This window comes from Ammodytes marinus (assembly GCF_949987685.1).
Source record: "Ammodytes marinus genome assembly, chromosome: 18".
In the NCBI taxonomy this organism is placed as follows: Eukaryota; Metazoa; Chordata; class Actinopteri; order Uranoscopiformes; family Ammodytidae; genus Ammodytes; species Ammodytes marinus.
The window spans coordinates 9,051,066-9,073,842 of NC_137222.1; the positions used below are offsets into that span (position 1 = coordinate 9,051,066).

At 40.0% G+C, this 22,777-nt stretch overlaps 2 protein-coding genes across 2 annotated transcripts; one reads left to right on the forward strand and one right to left on the reverse strand.

Moving 5' to 3' along the window:
* Nucleotides 1-3,435: 3,435 nt before the first annotated feature.
* On the forward strand, nucleotides 3,436-12,507 carry nop14 (NOP14 nucleolar protein homolog (yeast)). Its single transcript, XM_080046277.1, has 19 exons — nucleotides 3,436-3,582; nucleotides 3,877-4,059; nucleotides 4,287-4,421; nucleotides 4,737-4,878; nucleotides 5,231-5,376; nucleotides 5,801-5,938; nucleotides 6,046-6,168; nucleotides 6,262-6,393; nucleotides 6,990-7,329; nucleotides 7,451-7,581; nucleotides 7,708-7,793; nucleotides 7,935-8,070; nucleotides 8,714-8,815; nucleotides 9,048-9,201; nucleotides 9,298-9,457; nucleotides 11,374-11,521; nucleotides 11,623-11,741; nucleotides 11,882-12,037; nucleotides 12,136-12,507. The coding sequence occupies exons 2-19, from the start codon at nucleotides 3,877-3,879 to the stop codon at nucleotides 12,233-12,235; spliced, it is 2,631 nt and encodes an 876-aa protein (XP_079902403.1). The 5' UTR covers nucleotides 3,436-3,582; the 3' UTR covers nucleotides 12,236-12,507.
* Nucleotides 12,508-13,582: 1,075 nt separating this feature from the next.
* On the reverse strand, nucleotides 13,583-22,271 carry LOC307264752 (uncharacterized protein). Its single transcript, XM_080046243.1, has 6 exons — nucleotides 22,119-22,271; nucleotides 21,568-21,694; nucleotides 21,328-21,357; nucleotides 18,652-18,794; nucleotides 15,028-15,099; nucleotides 13,583-14,283 (listed from the first exon to the last, which is right to left on the reverse strand). Exons 2-6 carry the CDS (start codon nucleotides 21,686-21,688, stop codon nucleotides 14,266-14,268), a joined length of 384 nt encoding a protein of 127 aa, XP_079902369.1. The 5' UTR covers nucleotides 21,689-21,694; nucleotides 22,119-22,271; the 3' UTR covers nucleotides 13,583-14,265.
* Between the last annotated feature and the right edge of the window lie 506 nt (nucleotides 22,272-22,777).

Here is a 22,777-nt window from a genome sequence, read left to right on the forward strand (position 1 = left end):
GTAAGTTAGACTCATGATCGAATCACAATCTTGTTATATTTCAGTCCATGCAATGTAATGTAATGTAACTTTATTTAAACAGGGACAATATACAAAAGAAACATTAACCATGTTTAGAGCAAGGAGAGATGCATTGTACCAGGTTTTAGCAAACTGCTATTTTCCACCTGTAGTCCCTGGGCAGGTAAGAACAATAAATACTACAAAACTAAACAAGACACAATAATATCTAAACATGGGATTAAACAAGATACAAAGATATAAATACATAGGTTAAAAAATGCAGCTGTCGTTTGATTGCCAGTTATTTGTGGATCAAAATGCCAGCATGAATATTATTGAAATCAGTGACTTTAAATAGTTTTTTAGGTGTATTATACATGTACACGTATTTTTATGTTTGCTCCACTTTTGCTCGCCATTTATTTTTATTTTTTTACACGTGTGCCCTTATTATTGCAGAAAATTGACCAATAAAAAACAGCAAGTCAAAGATCGTCCTTACGTAAAGAAGCCGCCGAACGCTTTCATGCTGTTCATGAGGGAGCGTAGACCAAGTGTCATGGCGGAACTGAACATCACCGAGAGCGCGGTGATAAACACAACCCTGGGAAAGAGAGTGAGTGTGTTGGCTAGTTTCTTTATTGATCATCGTCCAAGAAAACACCCCTCCCCCCCCCAACCCAAAATCTTCACATGGTCTGTCCACAGTGGAAGTTGCTGTCAGAGGAGGAGCAGGCTAAATATTACGAAGAGGCAGACACACTGAAACAGATCCACTCAGAGCAACATCCGGACTGGACATCCAGGGAGAATTATGTACGTACAATTCAACAAATAAGGGCCTATATATCACTATTCTGGAGTTGATTAAACATATTCACTGGAAAAAAAAGTTTTGTGTGGTTGCCAGCAGAGTTCAGGTGGAAAAACTGTTCTGTTTTTGTTTTTTTGTGTAGGGCAAGAGGAAGAAGAGGGAGAGGAGCAGCAAGAGGGGCTCGTACAATAAAGGTGGGACGGTTTTTCTATGGATCACACAGTGTGTTCTCGTGTGAAATGAGACTTGACGACACATGGGAGTTATATTTGACTGGGTTGGGTTGTCAAATACAGAGATTTCAGAAACATGTCGATACTACTTAAACTACTCAAACTAACTGGAATGCTACAACAGACCGTGGAGAGATAATTAGGTCAGACTCAGACTTTAATATGAATGTTAGGGTCGATCACATTTAATATCAATTATACAAAACGGCATGAAGCATAACACTGTTGTCCTTAGTCTTCAACTGAGGACTGTAATGTGTTCTCTCATAATAAAGATCCGGAAACAATCTTTCAAAATGAAAAGTGATTTAACGCATTAAAATTATAAAACATATACGTACATGATGATATAGAACTTCTGCCCCCTTTACTTCCTGAAATTTCAGGTGAAACCGAGGGAGAACTGGATAAATAAATCAGAGGAAGTCACTCCACAACCGCGAGAAAAAGAAAAGTTGTAGTTGTAGCTTCATAGCATTGTATTGTTTGTTGTATTGTACTGTTTTGTTTGCACCGTGATGGACAATGATTATGTCATCAAACTCCATCTTTTGTTTTTGTATTGATTGTGAGCCCCCCAAGCTACTGCATATTACATACTGTGCATTTTAGGAAGAAATATCTTGTATTTCTTTGTTAGCATTGCAACCTGAAGCTGAAACTCGCCAGGCCAAGAGGATGCGTGTGACTCCGGCGCAGACACAGTCGAAGCCTTTTACCAAACAGACCGTCCTGACGAGGCCGCCTCACGAAAGGAAAACAGTGACTCTGCCTGTGTGTGAAATCTGTCACCTGCCACAGGTGTATAGGCCCAACTGGCAAAACTCTCCAACAGCAGCGTCCCCAGCACAGCAACTCTCCCCCGCTGCACCGACAGAAACACACACAGCTGAGTACTACCAACCAATGATGGAGCAGCTCCAACCATTTAGCTATCAGCTGCCCTCCTCTCCGGACACAGACACCTGTAGTATAGATTCTGACTATGTAAATTGCTAAAAAAAAAAAAAAACTTCTTGGAGGTCGTGAACAAAATAATGTTAATACCTCAGGGAAAGAGGACTTCATCTGGCCAGAATATTAAAAACAGCCATTTGATATGTGAGTTTTTCAGACAAAGAACAGAGTAAAGACAAAATCATCTGCATGAGCTGCAACTACATTTTAAATACATCTATCAAAATGGTTGTTACATTGAAATAGAGGAAAGTTTTTGGCAAACATCTTCTAAGTTCCTCCTAGCTATTTTGTACGCCTTTGTATGACCTCATAACAACTTGGGAATCTTTTTCAAGTATTTAAAAATATATATATATAACAAATCTTGAAAGCCAACACTTCAGCTGCCTTATTTAACATGGTTCAAACACAACGAATACCTTTATTATATGTCTATCAAGTGCAGCAGTTGGATTTGTAGCATATTTAGGTTCATTTGTCCACCACTTTTGTTCAAAACTTTGGAGCTAAATTACTTTACCTAAGCCTCTTTTAAAAAACAAGTTCAAGAGCAGAACCATTTCTGAAGTTAAAGCGTTAAGCTAACCTAATGCATGAGCAGTGTAGTGACGCTTGGTCATGATTAAGAAGAAAATACCTTAACTTTTAAATAAGAGAATGTTTTTTTGATTTTAAATCATGAGATTGTTTACACACAATCATACCCATTTTTATAGATCAGTGGGTCCAGGCTTTTTTTTTTAAATAAATATGCGACTCATTGTCACAGTGCATCTACAAATTGGAAGTACATAGGTCAGAGAGTGATTTTCACTAGTCTATACTTTCTATTGGAGTTATCTTTAGAGGCCTCAAGTGGTGAAAATATGTATTGTTTAACAAAAACTGTGAAAGAATGTTTGACATTTTTTTTTATAGTATATTCCTTGTTTGCTCCTGTTACCCCCTTCAAGAAAAACTTTAATGAGTTAACCATAAGTGTTTACCCCTATTTGTTTTTCAAACAACTTGTTAAAAATTTTAAATGTTGAAAAGTGTTTGTTGTGCTTTTTTATTACAAAAATGAAAATGTCATTATTATTATATAATTTGGGGTTAGCAGCTTGAAATTATTTTGTAATGCCATTCTTTTGTGATGATTTACTTATCTTGATCTAAAGAAAATAAAGCTTTATTTTATTGTATTACTTATTTTATTAAATTCCTTTATAGCTATTGCATCTTAATTATCACAAGTAAACAAGTGTTATCTCGAGATAAAACAAAGCTTGTTGTCTCGTGATTATAAAACAAAGGGTAGTTTTAAAGGCAGTTTGTAATCCGTTCCCTTGTTTTGAATTTAGGTTTTGAATGATGAACACTAGGGGCGCTGTAGGGAAACTTACACCGGAAGTAGCTCTTCGCTCCTTTGTTTTGAACCCTGACCCCAGACTTGGTGCACGCTGAAATTGGAAAAAACGTGGATAGATGAATATTATAAAGTATTAATTAATTTAGCCTTGGCATATCGTAAGTGTCGCATGGGTTTTCTCGCCTGGATGTAATATCTCGACCCCTAAACGAGGCTAAAAGGTAAACACGGCCCCTCTTTCATAGTTTGTTTACAAAATGTTGAATGCTGTGAAGCTATAGTTAGCTGTAATGTTGCTGCAATTTTCCGTTGTGTCATTTAATGTATTATTTCATTTGCTTTTGCTATCCCAAGTAGGCTACATTAGATACACATGTAAGTCTCTGTTGAGCTAAACATGCCCTCAAACTAACATCTTAATGTGGTGTGATAAACAGGAGTTTCAAAATAAGTGTCAATACAAGTGAACTGAGTTTGTGAGTTCGTTCAGCGATGTCATTCACACTCTGTTACAGATGGGGAAGGTTATTAAGAAGAGGAGCGTCGCCGACAAGGTCCGCAAAACTAAGACCTCGTCTGAGATCAAAAACAACCCGTTTGAGGTGAAAATCAACAGGAAGAAGTTTGAGGTTCTGGGGAGGAAAACCAAGCACGATGTGGGTCTGCCCGGTGTGTCTCGATCCAAAGCCATTAATAAGGTAAAGGAAACATCATGCTGTCACTCCCCACCTTCAACATAGCTTCACCCTCTGCAGCTTATTACACAGATAATAACATTTTCCCAATCCTTAAATGGACAAACACCCTTAATCTTTGTTTATGGCCTTTCATTCTAATGAGGGGGCCCAAAAGTACCTGAATAAATTATTTTTTTTTAAATGGTGTGTGCGTGTTGTGTCTGATTATTCTGATATCCTGTCCACAGAGAAAAGAAACCCTCCTGAAGGAATACAAACAGAAGAACAAGTCCAGCAAATTAATAGACAGACGCTTTGGGGAGTATGACACCAAGATGGCACCCGAGGACAAAATCCTACAGAGGTTCGCGCTGGAGAGACAGGTCAGTGATGGGAACATTTTGTACTACCTTTTTATTATGATATGAAAACCGATTTAATATTATCACTTATAGCTTTGCCCTTCTGATATCTAACATGAACCATGTGTTACATTAAAAACTCTTAAATTGAATCAGTGTTGTTATTGAATGTATGAGTTTATCTTCCATGCTGCAGCACCTGTCATCTATACATATATGTGCAAAATGATAATGTGTTTGAAGACAAAAATGAAAACATGAATCATCTTGTATAGCTCTATACGTAATGATTCCCACAACGTATACCAAACAGCCAAACTTTGCTTTCCGTGTCAGCGTGTCCACGATAAGAAAGACCTGTACAACCTGAACGAGGAGGAGGAGCTGACTCATTACGGACAGTCGCTGGCTGAGATTGAGAAATTCAACGAGAATCTGAATAGCGATGACGAAACGGAAGAGAAAGGTCTTTTGTCAGGTGAGTCCTTGTCCAAACACCAAATGAATATTTTTACCGCCCTCCTCCTTTATTAATACCTGAGCTTCAGATGTTTGTAGGTTATCATTTTAGATATTCATTTGTGTGTGTGTGTGTGTGTGTGTGTGTCCTAGTAATTCAATGATTACTAGAGAACAAAAAAAAAGAGAAAAAATTATAATCCACAAATTTACCAAATGTATGATATCAAAGCTAAAAGCCGATGAAAATTGTGGATTTTTATTTGGGGATTTCACACCTACCAACTGGATTTGATGATCCATGTTGTAAATATTACAGCTGCTACATAATAGTTTACACTAATCTCTCTCTCTCTCTCTTTCTCATCCAGCTGAGCTGACCGCCTCTCACTTCGGAGGAGGAGGCGGCCTCCTCAAGAAGAAAGTACCCGGGCAGAAGGACGAAGAAGGAGGCCATAGGGCCAAGTCCAGACAGGAGCTCATTGAAGAGCTCATCCACAAGTCAAAGCTGGAGAAGGTGAGCCAGTAACACAGTATTTTGCCATTATACACACTAGATCTACAATGTAGTCCACAACAATTAAAGTAATTTCCACATACACCGTTCTGCTGTAAATACTCACTAGTGCACCAAATCCGCAGATGAAAATAGACCCAGAAAAAAGCAATACTCACTAGTGTTTCAGTAACTTTTGCCCTTGCAAGATTAACATCCTGAGCAGGAAGCAACTGGTTTATTGCAGAGTTCTGCAGACAGGCTGGCGAAGTACTGGCACATTGTTGGTTTTAATCTTTTCATGGGAATGTTGACGATAACAAAAATAAATAGGGCTGATCCTTTTTATTGACTGATCATTTTAGTGATCATCTGGGGGAGATGTGGCTTGTGGCCCAGATGATTTAACCTCTTTGAGTCTTCATATTTCTTTTGCCTTTTTCAGCGTGAACGTCAGGTGAAGAAAGAGGAGGCTCAGGAGCTGACGGACCAGCTGGATAAAGAGTGGAAGACCATCCAGGCTCTGATGGTGAAAAAGACGCCCAGAGCAGAGAGTGAAGACAAACCGGAGGAGAAGCCCAAGGTAAACAGGTCGCAGCGGCCAATCAGAAAATAAGACATTCAGTTCCTGTGTCATTGGCTAGAGCCTGATATCTCTTTATTCTCTGTCTTTGCATCCTCTGTGTTCAGCTGGAAGAGTACGACATGATGGTCAGAGAGCTGGGCTTTGAGATGAAGGCTCAGCCCTCAGAGAGGATGAAAACCCCAGAGGAGCTCGCACGGGAGACCAGGGAGAAGCTGCAGAAACTGGAGGTATGTTCTCAGTGCAAGGGGGAGATAGAAATGATTTAATGATTTAATCCCACATCAAGTTTTAGATGGAACACATTTTATTGCTTTCTCCAGGCCGACCGTCTGAGGAGGATGATGGGAGAAGAAGTGGAGGACGGTGCAAAGAGCCAGAACCACATGTCTGCTGATGATCTCAATGATGGCTTCATCCTGGATAAGGACGACCAGAAGACCCTTAGCTATCAGGTAAGAGAGCTATCCGTAGGGTTTGTGTGTTAAAGTTGCAGTGTGTAGGAAAGGTGTATTTTGGGGGCAGCTAGTGGTGACAAATCTAGATTGCAACCCTCCCGTTTGGAGAATTTACAGAAGCTACGGTGGCCTTCAAGGACAGGAAGCTGGTTACTAAGGATGGCATCATCCACCGCAACCTCAAGTTTTTCCACAATATTAAGTGATGAAGTGAAAATGTATTTAGTTATTTACTTTATAGTAATTCTTCTTCATCTTCCAACAGCTGCATTCTGGCGGACACCCTATATATAGAAACGCATTATGTCGTTAAGTTTGTCCGTACTGTGCTACTGTAGAAACCTATGTAGATATGAAACGCTTATTCTAAGGGGTTATAAAAGAAACAACAACTTTTAATTTCAAGTGATAATAAATACACTAATTCAAACATACTTATGAATATTACAATACATTTCTACCAAGTTTGTTCTGAAATATTACAAATCCTTTGATACACTTAACCTTTAATAATAATCTAATATTCTTCACTTTTTTGTTGCATTATATTTTGACACCAAATATTTGATTCTGTTTCCCTGTTGTGTGTCTAGGATGGAAAGTGGAACATCGGAGAGGAGGAAGACAAGGAGGAAGAGGGAGAGGAGGGAGAGAGTGGTGAGGAAGAGGGAAATGAAGGAGAAGAGGAAGAATCAGAGGCAGAGGAGGGAGATGAAGATGATGTTGGTGAGGAGGAGGAGGAGGAAGAGGAGGGGGGCAGTGAGGAAGACGAGGACGCTCACTCTGACCTGGAGTCAGAACAAGAGAGCGAGGATGAGGAGAGGGAACCGGAGGACCAAGAGACCGCCGCAGAACCCATTAAGATCCTGAGCAAAGAGGAGCTGAAGGCCCAGCAGGACGCGGCTAAAGCAGAGCTACCATACACGTTTACTGGTAAATGCACACACAGAAATGTAACAAACTGTACTCAGTCAGGACCCATGTCACGGCAATCAGACCTTCAATTTGAGAAAAGGACGATTTAGCTTTTGACCTGTCTTTCTCGTTCCCATAGCTCCGGAAAGCTACGACGACCTGAAAGATTTGCTCCGTGGCCACACCCCTGACAACCAGCGCATCATTGTGGCCAGGACTCAGAAATGCAACCATCCTAGTTTGGCTGTAGGCAATAAGCTCAAACTGCAGGTAATAAACCCCTGTAGAGTAGACTGTATTTCTGTATACGAGTTTTGATACTTATGTCTCTGTAGCCGGCTCAAGGTTGCGTTTAAGGGCTGTGTGAACTTAAGATGTCGTCTCTGTTTGTCTCAGAAACTCTTTGGCTTCTTGTTGGAGTACATTGGGGAAGTGTCCACCAGGAGTCCACCTGAACTCACCACCGTAGATAAGCTCATACCGTGAGTTCAACAAGTGTCTGATTTAAGTAAACCAACTGAATTTGTTGTTCAATAATGTAATTGTAATTGTTTTTAATCTCTCTCTCTCTCTGTCTGTCTGTCTGTCTGTCTGTCTGTCTGTCTGTCTGTCTGTCTGTGCAGGGAATTGTACGCTTTGTGTCAGATTTTCCCGGATGCAGCCTGTAAGGCCATGCAGAGTGTGCTGGCAGACGCCGGTCACAGCATGGAGGAGGTGCTGGAGGACAAAGGGCACGTTGCTTTCCCACCACTAGACATGGTATGGATTAATCACTGTGCATACCGTATACGCGCTGAATGTTCACCTGGCTGGATAGAGGTTTTTTGGGGGCTTTAAATCAGTGTTCAGTGTTGGTCTATAGGTCAATTCACAGTCAGTCCTGTATCCGTTCTAGCCTTTAAATGTTTCTTCCATTATAATTTGCCTTGGGTCAAGAGTGGTTGTTTGGTTTCAGAAGTGGGGGTTTACAATAATTAAAATAATTTAGAAAAAGATAAATAATGTATAAACGACTTAAATACAGATATTGACTTATCTTAGATTAATGTTCTAATTTAAGTGTTTCTTTAGGAATAAATTCACTAGTCAATTCAAGTATAGATTAAATTACCTTTTTCTTCTTACCCCAAACAACACGTCGTGAAGGTAAAAGTGCTTTTTTTCCAGCTGTGAGTAGCGCCTGTAGCCTTCTTTCCAGGCATAACGGCCCAACAACTTCAACTAGCAAGAAAAGGGAAACCTGTATGTAGACTTGGAGGTGAAACCCAGGGCCAAAATAGTAACGCCCAGTGGAAAATAATCCCTTGCTCTTGGTATCTGTTAAATGAGAATATTTGTTACTTGTTCTTTGTGCTGTAAATGACAAAATACAGTTAAAGGATGTTTTTAATTGTGTTTCCAGCTCGTCTACCTGAAGGTGACGACCCTGCTGTTTCCTACCTCGGACTTTCGGCATCAAGTCAGCACCCCAGCTCTGCTTTACATTAGCCAGGCTCTCACCAAGGTAACGCTCAGTCCCCACTGTCTTTGTTATTGTGTGTGTTGTCGGAGCTCAGTCATTAAAAATGTTTCCAGATCACGCCAGCTGTAATACGTTACACTGTTAGTTCACTTTGCACAGCTGCAGCTGAAACATTGTGTAGATGCCCGTTATGTTTGAAGTGAATCTCCTCTTACCTACCGCAAAAATTCCTGACACTAAACAATTTTTTTGTTCATGATTTCTACATCCTTAGTGTCCAGTGAGGTCACTACAGGATGTGACATCAGGTTTAGTGCTGTGCTGTCTGGCGGTTGAGTACATCTCTTTTTCAAAGCGCTTCCTCCCGGAGCTCATCAACTTCCTGGCGGGAACGCTGAATTTGGCAGTGCATGACAAGACCTCCCTAGGTAAGCTGCACAGTCACATTTCACACACACACATATCCACAAGTCTATCATGTTAATTGGTGTTATAGTTTTGACCTTGATATGATTGTGTATCAGGCTACACTGTGGTGCCGCCCTTCAGGCCTTCTGGGAGGTGCAGTGATCTGCTGGTGCTGTCAGACGCCGAATCCTGCAAGAGCTGGAGCAAGAAAAGCATTCCTCTGTCTGCCAGCCAACACCTGGAACTCAAAAATGACCTTGACAGAGATCACCATAGGTAATGCTTTTTACTTAATGGATAACCTTTTTGGGAAATTTGATTTCTTGCTGAGAGTTGCCAGTGTGAAGATCAATAACAATCTCATGTCTGTACATCAAATATGAATCTAAAGACAGTAGTCATTTAGCTTAGCTTAGCATAGCATGTGTGGAAACGGGAACCCACCTATCAGCACCTCTAAATCACAATCATTAACATGTTTTATCTATTTTTATTTGACTTTTTTTGTTAAAGCAGAGAAATTGTACATCAAAAAACATCCCGTAGAACTATAACATGGTATTTCTATGTTGTTAATTTATGGAAAAAAACTAGAATAGCTGTAACATTGATATTTTTTTCTTCCCATAAATTCAAGGCACATCATACCAGTGTCTAGATTACTATGGACCATGCACGCCACCATATAAATCTAAATGTATATTTCAATTTTGTGTGATATCTTAGTTAAAGTACTGTCCCTGGTTTGACTTTTCCAAAGTGATATTAGATTTTGACCCGCAGCCCTTCATAGTCATCCCCAGACATTTTGTGTCGAGCCATCTGACCCCCGGATACATGGCGTTCAGAAACAACAGAGCTCACAATGCCTTGTTTCGACATTCAGAATGAGTGTTAAATTAGAGGTCTGTGACAATAGCACTTTATTATAGGAGTAAACACTTGTCTGTAGAAAATAATCGGTCTAGTAGGAAAGGGATGGAGGGAGGGAGATAATGGGTGAGAGAAACCTTTGTCCTCACACAGCTGTTCGTGATCAGTTTGGACCAGAATGAGACCCAAGCAGTGAGGCTGATTACTGACCTTTTTAATAGATTTGCAGTAATGGCCATCAACGCTGTGCAGACCTCAGATCAGCCGTCATACTGTGTTTACCATGGCTCAGAGCTGATGCATCCACTCGTGTGATCGTGACGAGTCGCCAGCGTGGTTTCACACAGCAGCTGGTGTGTGGGCACACAGCAATGCTTGCAAACAGGCGTCAGCTGACCAGGGGGAGAATTAAAAAATGTTGATTGTCCATAAATCACTGACTCAAATGTGGTTACGTGACAGAGAAATTAATTTAAATGTATTTTCTATATTAATAGAAATCATATGAGTCACAAATAAATAAACATATAAAATCTCTGATTTAATAATCTATTCCTGTGTTCCAAATTGTATAGTCTTTCTTTTTACTGCACTGGAAAATATGGCTGACCATTAAAAGTATGTAAATTGCATGCAGTAACCATATTTATACAGTAATTGGGACATACTTTGACATATTCATTACTAAAATAGCAGGAAAATATGGGAATCGGAATGGTACAGCTTATGTATCACTAATAAAAATGGCAAGATTCAAATTCATTTGACTTGCTGCAAACCTAAATTCCAACTCGATAAATCGTCTTTAAAACAGGTTACCTAGAGGGATCCAATGCTTCTGAACCCATATGAGCACAGTGACTCCTGCTCCTCTCACCTCGATGACTAGTCATCCTCGCAAATAATGACACATGCACACCAACGACTGTGTGTGGCTTGTCGAGTAGCCGTGCTAATTACTGCTAGCGTGACGCAGCCGTTGGTTAGTGAAAGGGCCGGAGCGAGTGTACAATGCACAAGAGAGAAGCTCTGTTTGAATGTGTAAAGATGATGTCATGTGTGAATGGTGAGGTAATGTTCTTGTAGGTAACTTAAATGCAGTAGAAGGAGGTTCCACTTTGTAAGTCTTAAAACTATTTCCACAAATTGCATACGGTTTTGTAATTTAGCTTTTTGACACACATAAATTAACATTCCCATCAGGCTACTTACTGTTTATGCTAATAAGATGATGCTAGCTAATAACCATGAGACAATTACCAAAGTATAGTAATTAAGTAAGTAAAGACACTCATCCATGATTGCGTATCTTTTGACAGGTTAACGTGTCTGTCCACTTGCCTGGACCTAGTGAAGCGTTGCTGCCTGCTCTACAAAGACCTCCTGTCCTTCAATCACATCATTCAACCAATCACAACGCTGCTTTCCAAACATCTTTCAGCGCAAACATCACCACAGCTTTTACAGGTTGGTGCCATTGTCCAACCAAGGTCCCTTTGTCTTTCTCCTTTTTAATCTTACTCATATTCACTTTCATCCCTCATTATAAGAATGTTGTTTTGTTGCAGGAGCTTCACACTGAGATCCTGGAGACCATTGGTAGCGTCTCTGTGACTCACAGTCGGCTGGTGTTGGAGAAGAAGAAGCCTATTCCTCTGAAGCTGCTCACGCCCAAGATCGTCGAAGTGTAAGCGGTGTTTTAATGGATAGTCTCTTTTTAAACATGTTGAAGTTAATTGCACCCGTCCAAAAGCTGAAATAAAACACAGTACAGCCATTTTTTAAATATCTTGTTTCCTTCTGTAATTTTTTTATTTTTTCGTCAAGGTTGGACTACGGGAAAAAGCGCGGCAGCACCAAAGTGGAGAGGGAGAAGGAGCGACTGAATCACAAGTACAAGAAAGAGTTCAAGGGCGCTCTGAGGGAGATCAGAAAGGACTCACGCTTCCTGGCCAGAGAGAAACTCAACGAGGTCATGGACAGGTGTGGATAATAAATAAATAAAAAAAATTCTGTTGAAATGCTAGTTAGGTTTTTTGTTAGGTAAAAACCTCTAACGTTTTTCTTTTCTATGTTTTCAGAGACACGGAGAGAAAGAGGAAAGTGAGGGAACTCTTTGGCAGTTTGGCCACTCAGGAGGGAGAGTGGAAGGCCCTGAAGAGGAGGAAGAATAAGAGGTAGAATACAGAATCTCAGCATTTGTTTATTCTTCTCTCCGTCGTCTGTTGCCTGTGAAATGGACATCTCCCCATCCAGCTGTGGATAACAACGTAGACGAGGTTATGATAAATGGATAATCCTGGGAACTGTCGACACACACGTTTTATAATGTTTAAGAAATAGTTGTCCCAAGTGAACAAACAGTCGTAAACAACAAAGCAGTGATTTTTTTGATTTTTTTTTGCATACTCACTTTTCTCCACAAGAATCCATCACAATAATATGTTCTAATAAAGAAAAAATACCAAAACTATGTATTTTGTGGTGTCTTATTTTCCTTCAACAATCAATAAAAGCTATTGAAAAAAGGTTAAATGCAATGCTATAGGGGAAATTTCCAATGCAAACTTCACTTAGACTAGACTAAAATAACAGTCCTTTAAGCTATTCAGTAGTCATTTTACATATGTATGCCTATTGTGTCGTAACCATTGATAGCATAACATACATCGTAACATACAACTTATGGATTGTTTAGTTGGCATATTTAGATGAAGTATTTTTTATTTTAAATCGAGAAAAATTTAATTCAGAAAAACACTAGTGTGCTAAATAAAGTCTTAAAATATGTGTTGCAGCTGTAGATGGCTGTGCAATGAGCAACATGCCACAGTGCAGGTGCTGGGTGAGTGAAACAATGTTGTTAGGCAAAAAAATGCATGTTAGTTGCAAATGCATTTATTGGTCTTGGTATTAATGAAGCAGAGCTGTCTCTTAAAGGAATTATGCTGAAGGGGATGGTTGCAAAAATAAAACTTTGTTAGTTCATATCTATATCCTCTTTCTTTCTTAACAGATTGTGCTGCTGCATAACACGGTTTAGCACACAGTCAAGGCTTTATTGCTTTCTTAAAGCCAAATGCCAAAATACTTTTTCTTTTTCTGATGGGAATGTAAAAAAAAAAATAACTCGGCTAATACAGTAATTTGACTGGAACATACTGCTAATCTATAGTATTTTGCTGAGTATGTTACTTTCCTGTTTCACTGTGTTACTGTTTAAGAAGGCAACAAGCACAAACACTGAGGTTTTGCTCAATTTGTTGCCGTTCCAAAATGTAAAACATACAATATAGTAATTACATTGTTTATAATAATTGATGTTTATAAAGTATTTTCGTAGAATTTCTCTTTTAGCATGTATTGTTCTTTTAAAATGTGTTTGGTCTTCAGGGGCCACCATACTTAAAACGATAAATTATTTTCTCCCATAGATTCACACAGATTTTTAACATTTTGATTTAAGGGTGTAAATCTTATTATTGACACCACTTTTCACCATGCAGATAAATGAACAAAACTTCAAAACACTTTTTACATATTTTTATTCAACACTTAACTCCAAATAAATTCATATCACAGCGATTAAGCTGAGTATTTTTTTTTTGATCATCTTGTTTTTTTCAAAAGTCCATTGAAAATGAGAAATATATTTTTTATCATAGCAGTGATAACTTAAAAAATACAATATCAATGCACAAATAGCTCAGCACTTTTATAGTCCAAAAAACTGACAGTATACAGACAAAAATAGAGAATATCATTACGCGCCCATTTCAAACAGATCAATTGTTCATTTATATAGAGACACTTAGGTGGTAGATTGTGGTATATTTCCATGTTTGAGTTTCAGATCTAGCCACATACCTATACATACATACAGATACATATACGTAAGCAAACGCACACACACACACAGTTACCAGGTGTTACTGTAAATTACACCTGGTCACAAATGACACACACCTGGGGTCCCTTCCAGAACTGAGGTGTAAAAGGCACACACACACTCGCACATCTCTCTCTCTCTCTCTACAACATTAACAATATACTGCTGTACAGACACACATAACTTCAAACAGGAACACACACACAGACGCTGGGCACAGACTCCATAAAAAAGACCAAAACGAGGCACAACGGGACTTGGCAGAGCGACATGGAATGTTTTTTTCGGTCATCCATCTTTGATCGTGAAGCTCTCCATCGGCTTAGTCGTCGGTGTCCTCCTGAGAGAGAACAGGGACCAGAGTTGAGTGTAAATGACCCTGAATGAATCATCATATAGCATGTGGATATTACATCTAAGGGACTCACTGTATAAACTAGACCAGGTAATGTGACACTTGTATGGTTTATTTATTACTCTGCTGCTATATGTTGTGTTCAAAGACAGTCTTTGTCACTTAATAAGCTTTAAGTATGAAAGCCTCCATCAAATGCCATAAGATATGAACCTTCAAATTAAAAGAGTAAAAAATAAAGAGTGCAAAGAGTGCTATATTCATATAGTTTTTCTTAATGCCTTTGTCATGGGTACGCTCACCCAGGAACTACAGCTGGCGTAGTAAAAACACTACCGCTTTTGTGCAAAGGGGGTACAAGAATTAACACAAACTGAAAGTTTCTCGGAGCATCTTTCAGAATGAATTAATGATCCAGCTAATCAGTCAAATATTTTTTGGGGGGGCTGATGACATAACAAAAATACCCAATAATCCAACCAGGAATATTTGGAGTTTTTAAAGGTTGTGATTTGTTAATGAAGGCCCATAGTCTTCAAGCAGTACTTCAATATAGCAGTGGTGTGATCTGTTCACTCTCACTGAGGTTTTGAATTGAAGGCTCTTCCATTGATCCAGCTCTGGCTGAAACAGTCCATCCATCCACCAACTGTTACCTCTTTTACTTTGAAATGCAGCATCATATTACTATTCACTGTTGGTGTTTCTATTAACCAGTCGCAGTCTCACCTCTGTAGCCTCGGCAGGGTCAGTGTCCACCGGTGACTCTGCCATGATCTGTTCTGCTGAGGCTTCATCCCCCTAGAAGAGACAGGAAAAGGAAAAGTGGGAATGAACTGTATGTTAAATGAGATGATGTTGTTATTATAGAGCCATAATGTCCTCAGAGGGAGAAGCGGGTCAGGGTTTGGTAAGGCACTCAAGAAAATGATCCTATTGACACGAAAGGCAGTACTTACAAACGATGCCTTTTGTCTTTTTAACAAGGTATGATGAAGCGCTTATGAAGAACGTGCCATTGAACTGACCTTCTTGAACAAGGGAGCGGTCACAATGCGCTGACGTGTGTGTGTGTGTGTGTGTGTGAGTGAGTTTATGTGACGTGCAAACTAGTGGCTGATATAACCTTAAACCAGTTATTGCACCTTCTCCTGCTGTTTAACGCCACCCAACAAGCCTCCATCTGTTCCCCCCCAGAGGAGCCGGGTAGAGACGTGTGCTCATGTACACACACACACACACACACACACACACACACACACACACACACACACACACACACACACACACACACACACACACACACACACACACACACACACACACACACACACACACACACACACACACACACACACACACACACACACACACACACACACACACACACACACACACACACAAACACACACACACACACACACACACACACACACACACACACACACACACACACACAACCACTCCTAACAACCACTCTGCCTCCCACTCTTCTCGTCTCATTGTAATTTCTCCTTCTACCTTTTCTGGCTTCTGTGTCCTGACATGAGTCACCAGCAGCTGATGAATTGGTGAAACTAGCAGATGAGGAGATAAATCAGACTCAGCTACTCACCACCCTCGCTTTATGTGTGTGTGTGTGTGTGTGTGTGCGTGCGCGTGCGTAAAAGGCATGGGGGGGGGGGAAGAACCTTTAATGGGCTATCTCAACCTGCCATCAATTTTTTAAATGAAATCAATATTAATGACGTTTAATGGCTGTGCCGTTTGGGAATGATGGTTAAACAATCTGCTGCTGTCTGCATGTCAATCTTTTTTCTTTTTTTTATCTTTGTGTTATCTCCTCTGTCAGTTAGTCCACCATCTCTCCATCAGTCAGTCCACTCTGTGTCCATCTGTTTTGTCTGCGCTGCCTGCCAGTTTGGCAACTCAAAATGAGGCTCATCGCATTCCAGGTGGAGCCCCATAACTGCTTTATCCCTCTGGGAGAAGAGCTATCTAGCTGCCTAAATAACACAACTGCGAACAAGGATTTTGTGGGTAAATACCACAAGCATCTTTTGATGATAAAATAAAATGCAATGGATTTTTTTGCCAACAATAATGGATGATAGCAGTAGGGGGGATAAAAAAACGTTTGGATTGCCTCACTAAAAGATGTGCTGAAAAACATGCCGTTTAGGTGTCAGTTTTTGCCATTGGCAGGAAAATGACTTGATTTGTTATTCAATCATTTCTTTGGTACATTCACTTTTTACATGGTACTTTTTTTAATCACGGCCAATAAAAGCACAGCTGAAACAAAATGTGTTTGCATGTGTGTGTGTTCTGTCACCTCTCGGCGTCTAAATCGCTGTTATGGATTCCCCTGTGTTTCATCGCTAATTAAGGAACAAGAGATTGAGCAACACAACAAACACTCAACCAAGTGTGTGTGTTGCCCAGGGCAATATTTGATTGGCTAAGTGTTTCCTGCTACTCACAGCAATGTTATGAGAAAGAAGGGTAATTAAAGGCAAACACAGTCATCCCGTCAGATTTATAACCAAATTTTAACACCTCGGTTTATGAAGATATGAACCACAGGGAAGTGGAAGTGCTATGGTTTAGCAACGAAAGACAAAGAGTGATAACATTGATTTTCTGTGTAAAACAGCAGAGCATGAACACAAAGGGCCATCTGTTCCTCTAAAGTTTGTCTGGTTGAGTAATAGAGAAAACGTAGATATTTAAGTTTGGGAATCTTCTGCATACTGTGATTAAAGAAGACATATGAGTCTCAAAGGCTGTTTTTTTGATGATATTTTTAGTAAATAAATCAAATTTTCTTTGAGAAATACTCAATGCTTCATAGTGGTCAAATTTATTCATACACATGAAATTCATGGATTCATGTACAAACCCACATACATGTCATGAATCATAGGCGTATCACATATATATTAGTTATATTATATTTTCGCTGTCCAAGACTTCTCTATCCAGAAAGATTAAATATCAAAAAAATAAAGCTGGTGCCTACATTATGTGAACATGCTGACAAAACTATTTTTAATATTGTTTTTTGATTGATGAAACGGCGTTTGAGGCTTTATACAATATTAAGTCTGAAGAATATACTGTTATCATCCTAATGTAACATGTAAAATGTTCAATGTTTACTTACTGAAGCCCCACATTTCAAGAAAAACTACCTAAGACAAGACATGTCCTAAATGGCACCTCACTATCTGCATGAACAGCTTTCAAAAACTTGCTATAGATACAAACGAAAGATACAGACAGCAACAAACAGAATAAAAAATCCAAGGGTAGAGGAAAATCATTTTTCATATTTGATGTATGTCGAAGAAGTAAATGGTTTGCTAGAGTGAGCTACCTCCTCCTCCTCCTTTGGACAAACAATGGCTAGACTGACTGATGAACATCGCAGGGAAAGCTAACAAAATAACAGCTCTCAGAGAAGAAAGACACACAGTGGATATGAGAAGTGATGATAAATGACTCAAGGTCAGGGGGCCATTTTGACACATCGAAGAGTTATGGCTTGCAGCCACTGTCATGAAATGGAGGGATGTGCTGTGCTGCAAACGACCATGTCTACAGGTGCTTTCAACAGTGTATCAGTGTGTGTATGATGAAGTATGGGAAATTTGACAAGCTCGGTCTTTGAAGCATTCAAGATGAACTAAAAATGTTGTATTATTTTAGCATTTTTTGGGGAAAATGTTGCAGCTTCAAACCTCCAATGGCAGCGGTTGACTGAAATGTGTGGCGGCTGTGTGGCTGTGGTTCGGAATCACAACTTGACAGAGCAAATGTTTGGATACTGAGACAATGTAGGCCTAAAGTAGGCTATCACCATTTTACCATTCATTTGAGCAACAAATCGGATTTGCCTGCAGTCTGAACAAGGCCATACTCCCATGAATGTGGATACAAAACATTAACACACCAATGTACAATTAGCAAATTAAGATTTCTGTCCCTTTACAACATCCAAGATTCTGGAGGAACCATCGTTCCATTTGAATTTCTATTCAACTTGGAAAGTGGTGGCTAGCAAGAAAAACTAACTAGCTTCCACTCGGAAAATGGAAGCTAGTTAGTAGGTATTATTAGCAATGATAACCACTTGACTTTACTTTTTGCTGATGTCATTTTTAACACCTGCTAAGTCTTTGGTAGCTTCTGCGCAGTCAATAGTGTGTTTGCCTACATTATACAAATAACCATTACATTTAAAACACAAAGTCAGAGGTGGGAGTACCCCTGTAACCTCAGCACTCTGTAGTCCATGTTACACGATATGATGTCTATAATAGTTTAGGTGTATTTTAGTGTCTCTTTTACTTGTTTAGCTGGATCCTTCTTGCCCAATCCGGTGGCAGCAACGATATTGCCTGCACCCTCCACAGTTTTGGCGGCCACAGCGGTAACCCCGGTGACCATGGCTCCACCTACCTGAGACACCCCAGACACAGTTTTACCTGCAACTGTGGGCACAAAAGAAGGAGAGAGAGGGAGGGTGTGTAGAGTCTCAATGCCTGTGACAATTAAAGTGTAGTAGAACAATACATGGTCATGACACAGATCTCATAATAGCCTACTAGATTTCAAAGAAAAGGTAACGTAATTTGAGTGGTGCTGTGTGTTCTTTATTGAATTCACTTGTCACTGAAAAATGTTGACAGGAAACAGACATTACTGCTACCTCTTGCCCGTTGGCTAAACTCCCTGTTTTTGAAAGAATTTGACTATTTCGTAGCTTATTTTTTACCTGATATGAAATGTTTAAGCAATTATCAAAAGGCCACTAAAATCCAACTGTTAGGTTTCAACATATGGTGGTATAAAAAAGACACATGAAGGTGATTCTCATGTTAATATTATAAAGATGGCTGCTTAGTTTATTTGCAATAGTACTTTCTAATGTGGTGGTGTAAGCCACTCCCTGCAGTATTTTACCTGAAGTCCATTGGAGTAAAACAGGTATTTAATACTGCCTCTGCTTGGAACGCCCAACAGGACTTAAAACCGGATTATCATTTTAGGTGTCATTTGATCTACTTGAAAAACCTCCAGGGCAGCCTGCAGGTATTCTTCACTCTTGTATAGCCACTGCCGAGTTTCGCCCCGCCTTTTACTGTTTGATCAACGCATCGCCATGTCACTTGACTTGACAGCATCGTCGACAAATGTGTTTCTTGTGATTTGTATGTCACATTTTTGTGTAACTGTTTTGGAGAGTCCTGTTGTAAATACAAGTTTTAATTTCAGTGAGTACACCTGCTTAAAGTAAGGCTAAAAAAAAGTCTATAACTAATCCACCTGCAGGGCTATTTACCAAAAAGTCAAAGTTTCACCATAAGGGCATCAGAGTCCCATCAACAATCTAAATTTGAGGGGATGCATGCAAGATTATTCACAGAATATGAGAGCAGAAAAGAAGAACACTCTAAATCAGGGGTGTCCAAACTTTTTTCACTGAGGGCCACATACAGAAAAATCTACGGAGGGCCGGGCCACTTTGCAAAATTAACACATTTATCAGGACATGTAGCTGCTCTGATATTTAGTTTCATAGTGTTTTCGTAAATTGTAATCCTTCTTCACGGCAACACTTTACTTGCACATTAAACAGATACATTCCCCCTCTTGTTAAATGCCATTGATACACCCAGTGTTTTCTGCTTTTGCGTCCAATGTCCAGCTGGGTGAAAATAGTAGCCAGCCGAGATCCCGCCCCTCCAAGGGGGGTCCGGGGGTATGCCCCCCCGGGAGATTTTTTTAAGTTTTTAAAGTGAAATGCATGAATCTGGTGCACATTGAGAGGGAAATTAAGAGGCTAAAGATGAAGAATTTTGTATGAAATAAAATGGGGACACTGTGTCAGATGAATTAGAAGCTATTGGAGAAGGACACATGGATTTTCCATAATAATATTAATTTAAAATAAAATGTTATGCAGGGTCCTCTGGGATGGGCTTGGTGCTCTTTTTCTTTTTTGGGACATATTTCTCTGTAATATAATGAGTGCATTTAAATTATTTAAAAATTAAAAGGGCCATATTACATTATATTTTTAAAACGTGCCACGGGCCAATCAATCAGTTTTGACAACCCTGCACTGGTGGGTTAACTAAGAAATGCAAAAAAAAAAAAAAAAAAATTATTTTTTATTTTTTTTCAAAGGGCCATATTACATTATATCTTTAAAATCGGCCGCGGGCCAATGGGCCGTAGTTTGGACACCCCTGCTCTAAATAATTATATCTGTCCTTTGTTGAACTGGTCACAACTGGTACCTTCTCAACTATTGACATGGGCTCAACAGGTATAGGAATTTGAAAGGGCAACAAGCCAAAAAGGTTAGGAGCCAATCAAATGCTTTGCACCATATGGTGATGGGCTTACAGGAGAGACATAATATTTGATGACAACTAAACTGCACTTTGCTAAAGGGCATCCTCTCTGCCTATGTGGACCTCCTGAAAGCAGATTATCAGATCAAAGGTCTAATGTAGGCCGCTTGGTCCCACTGAGAAAAAGATATTCCCCATCCTCCCTCATTTATTGTCTTTAATAGCTGAAGACATTTCCTGTCATCATATATTTATAATACTGCTAGCTTCCAAAACAAGACGATAACATTACTTGCAGCTATAGGATACAGGAATAGGCTACAGCTATTTCCCCAGATGCCTATAACAGCCAGTCTGCTTGTTATTATGAGAAATGGCAAGGCCGGGCCCCTGTGGGGAGTCAGCCAGGCCGTGAAATATGACACTTACTCACCTACAGAGTAACAGTATATACCTCATTTACCACATATGTTTACCACCTAAAGATCCCTTGCAATTTTGCTTTTAATGTCAATTATCTACTCGTTTAAAAAATGTGCTCCGATGTCATTCATAGGGCTGTTAATGTAGGCTACTACACACAATATAGTTTTTTTTCTACAACACAGACCAACAAGAGAATGGAATAGATGCAATTAAGCCTGAATTAATAGTGTGGTGTTACCTGTTGTGACTCCATCCACTGTTTTGTTACCTGAAAGGAAATGTAGGTGAAGCTGAATTAGTCAAACAAATATGATCAAAATTGACTACAGTTAGCCCAGAAATGATTTTTTTTTGTAAATCCCCATTCAATAATAATAGGTAGCCTAATGAATGAGACCACAACGTGTTAAAGCTCTCTGTCTCTGTTTTTTTTCTTCCAACAACGTGGTCATCAATCAAATGAACCTATGGCACCCACCGACAAACATAACCCCGTCTTTCGTCATCTCGGCCGCTCCAGTCACTCCCTGCTTGGTTTTCTCCGCCGCCAGCACGACCCCATCTTTGGCTTTAGAGAGACCTTTCATAAACGCGTCCATGGTCGCCTGTGAGGATGTCAAAACAGGCGAAAATGAGAAGGCACTCCCGTAATGAAGGTGTAAAAGCGCGTGGCAAGAAGAACAAAAAAAAGGTTGCCACCGCCCTACTTTTCCTCCCCTTGCAGGTTTATTGTCAAATAAAAATATCAGCGTGTGAATTGTGGACTTCCAGCTCTGAGGCTGCTGCTGAAAAGCCCACCTGTAGGAATTGTTGGTTAGGCTACAGAGACCATCTGAGAAACAATGAATGGATTTCACTATATCCTTCATTTCAATACAAAAAATAAGAAAAGAGGAAACAGATCTAAGCATGCAATAATGAAAAGAACCAGACATAGGTAGTCAAAATGTTATTCTACAATAGAGGATTTTAATACAAAAAGGGAAGAAAACAAGAAATAGAAAGCCGTGTGGTAGGCTATACACTCACCTGTTCGCTTCAACTTCCTTCAGAGAATGAGACGTGTCTTCCGGGATGACAGCGGTGATTCCTCCGAAGAGCAGTCAAACTGGTTCGTGGTATTGTCTCTGAACTAGGCTTCTACTAGGCTACTCCAAAGACGACGCGTTTAATTGTCTTCCGAAAAAGACAGACGGACGTACGTAGACGGAGTGAGACAGACAGAGAGAGGGGGGGGGGGGGAGAGAGGGAGATAGAGAAAGAGAGAGAGACGCTCCACAGGTTGACGCCTCCCACGCCTCGGTGATGGAGAAGGAGCGATTAAACCCCGTGATGCTGATACGAGAGAAAGAGATGCTCCGTTGACTTGTCTGTCTGTATGTCTGTTTGTCCCTAACACACACACACACACACACACACACACACACACACACACACACACACACACACACACACACACACACACACACACACACACACACACACACACACACACACACACACACACACACACACACACACACACACAAAGATTACGTAGCTCTTTTCTGTAGGCCTACTACGTGAGTTGCCCACAGCGTGTAGGTGCAGCAAGCCCCGTCCTTACAGTATAATAATCATCAGTCGGTTGAATGCATCCGCGCCCGAACTATCAATTAGTGGTCGTGTAATTAGGCAAGATAAGAAAG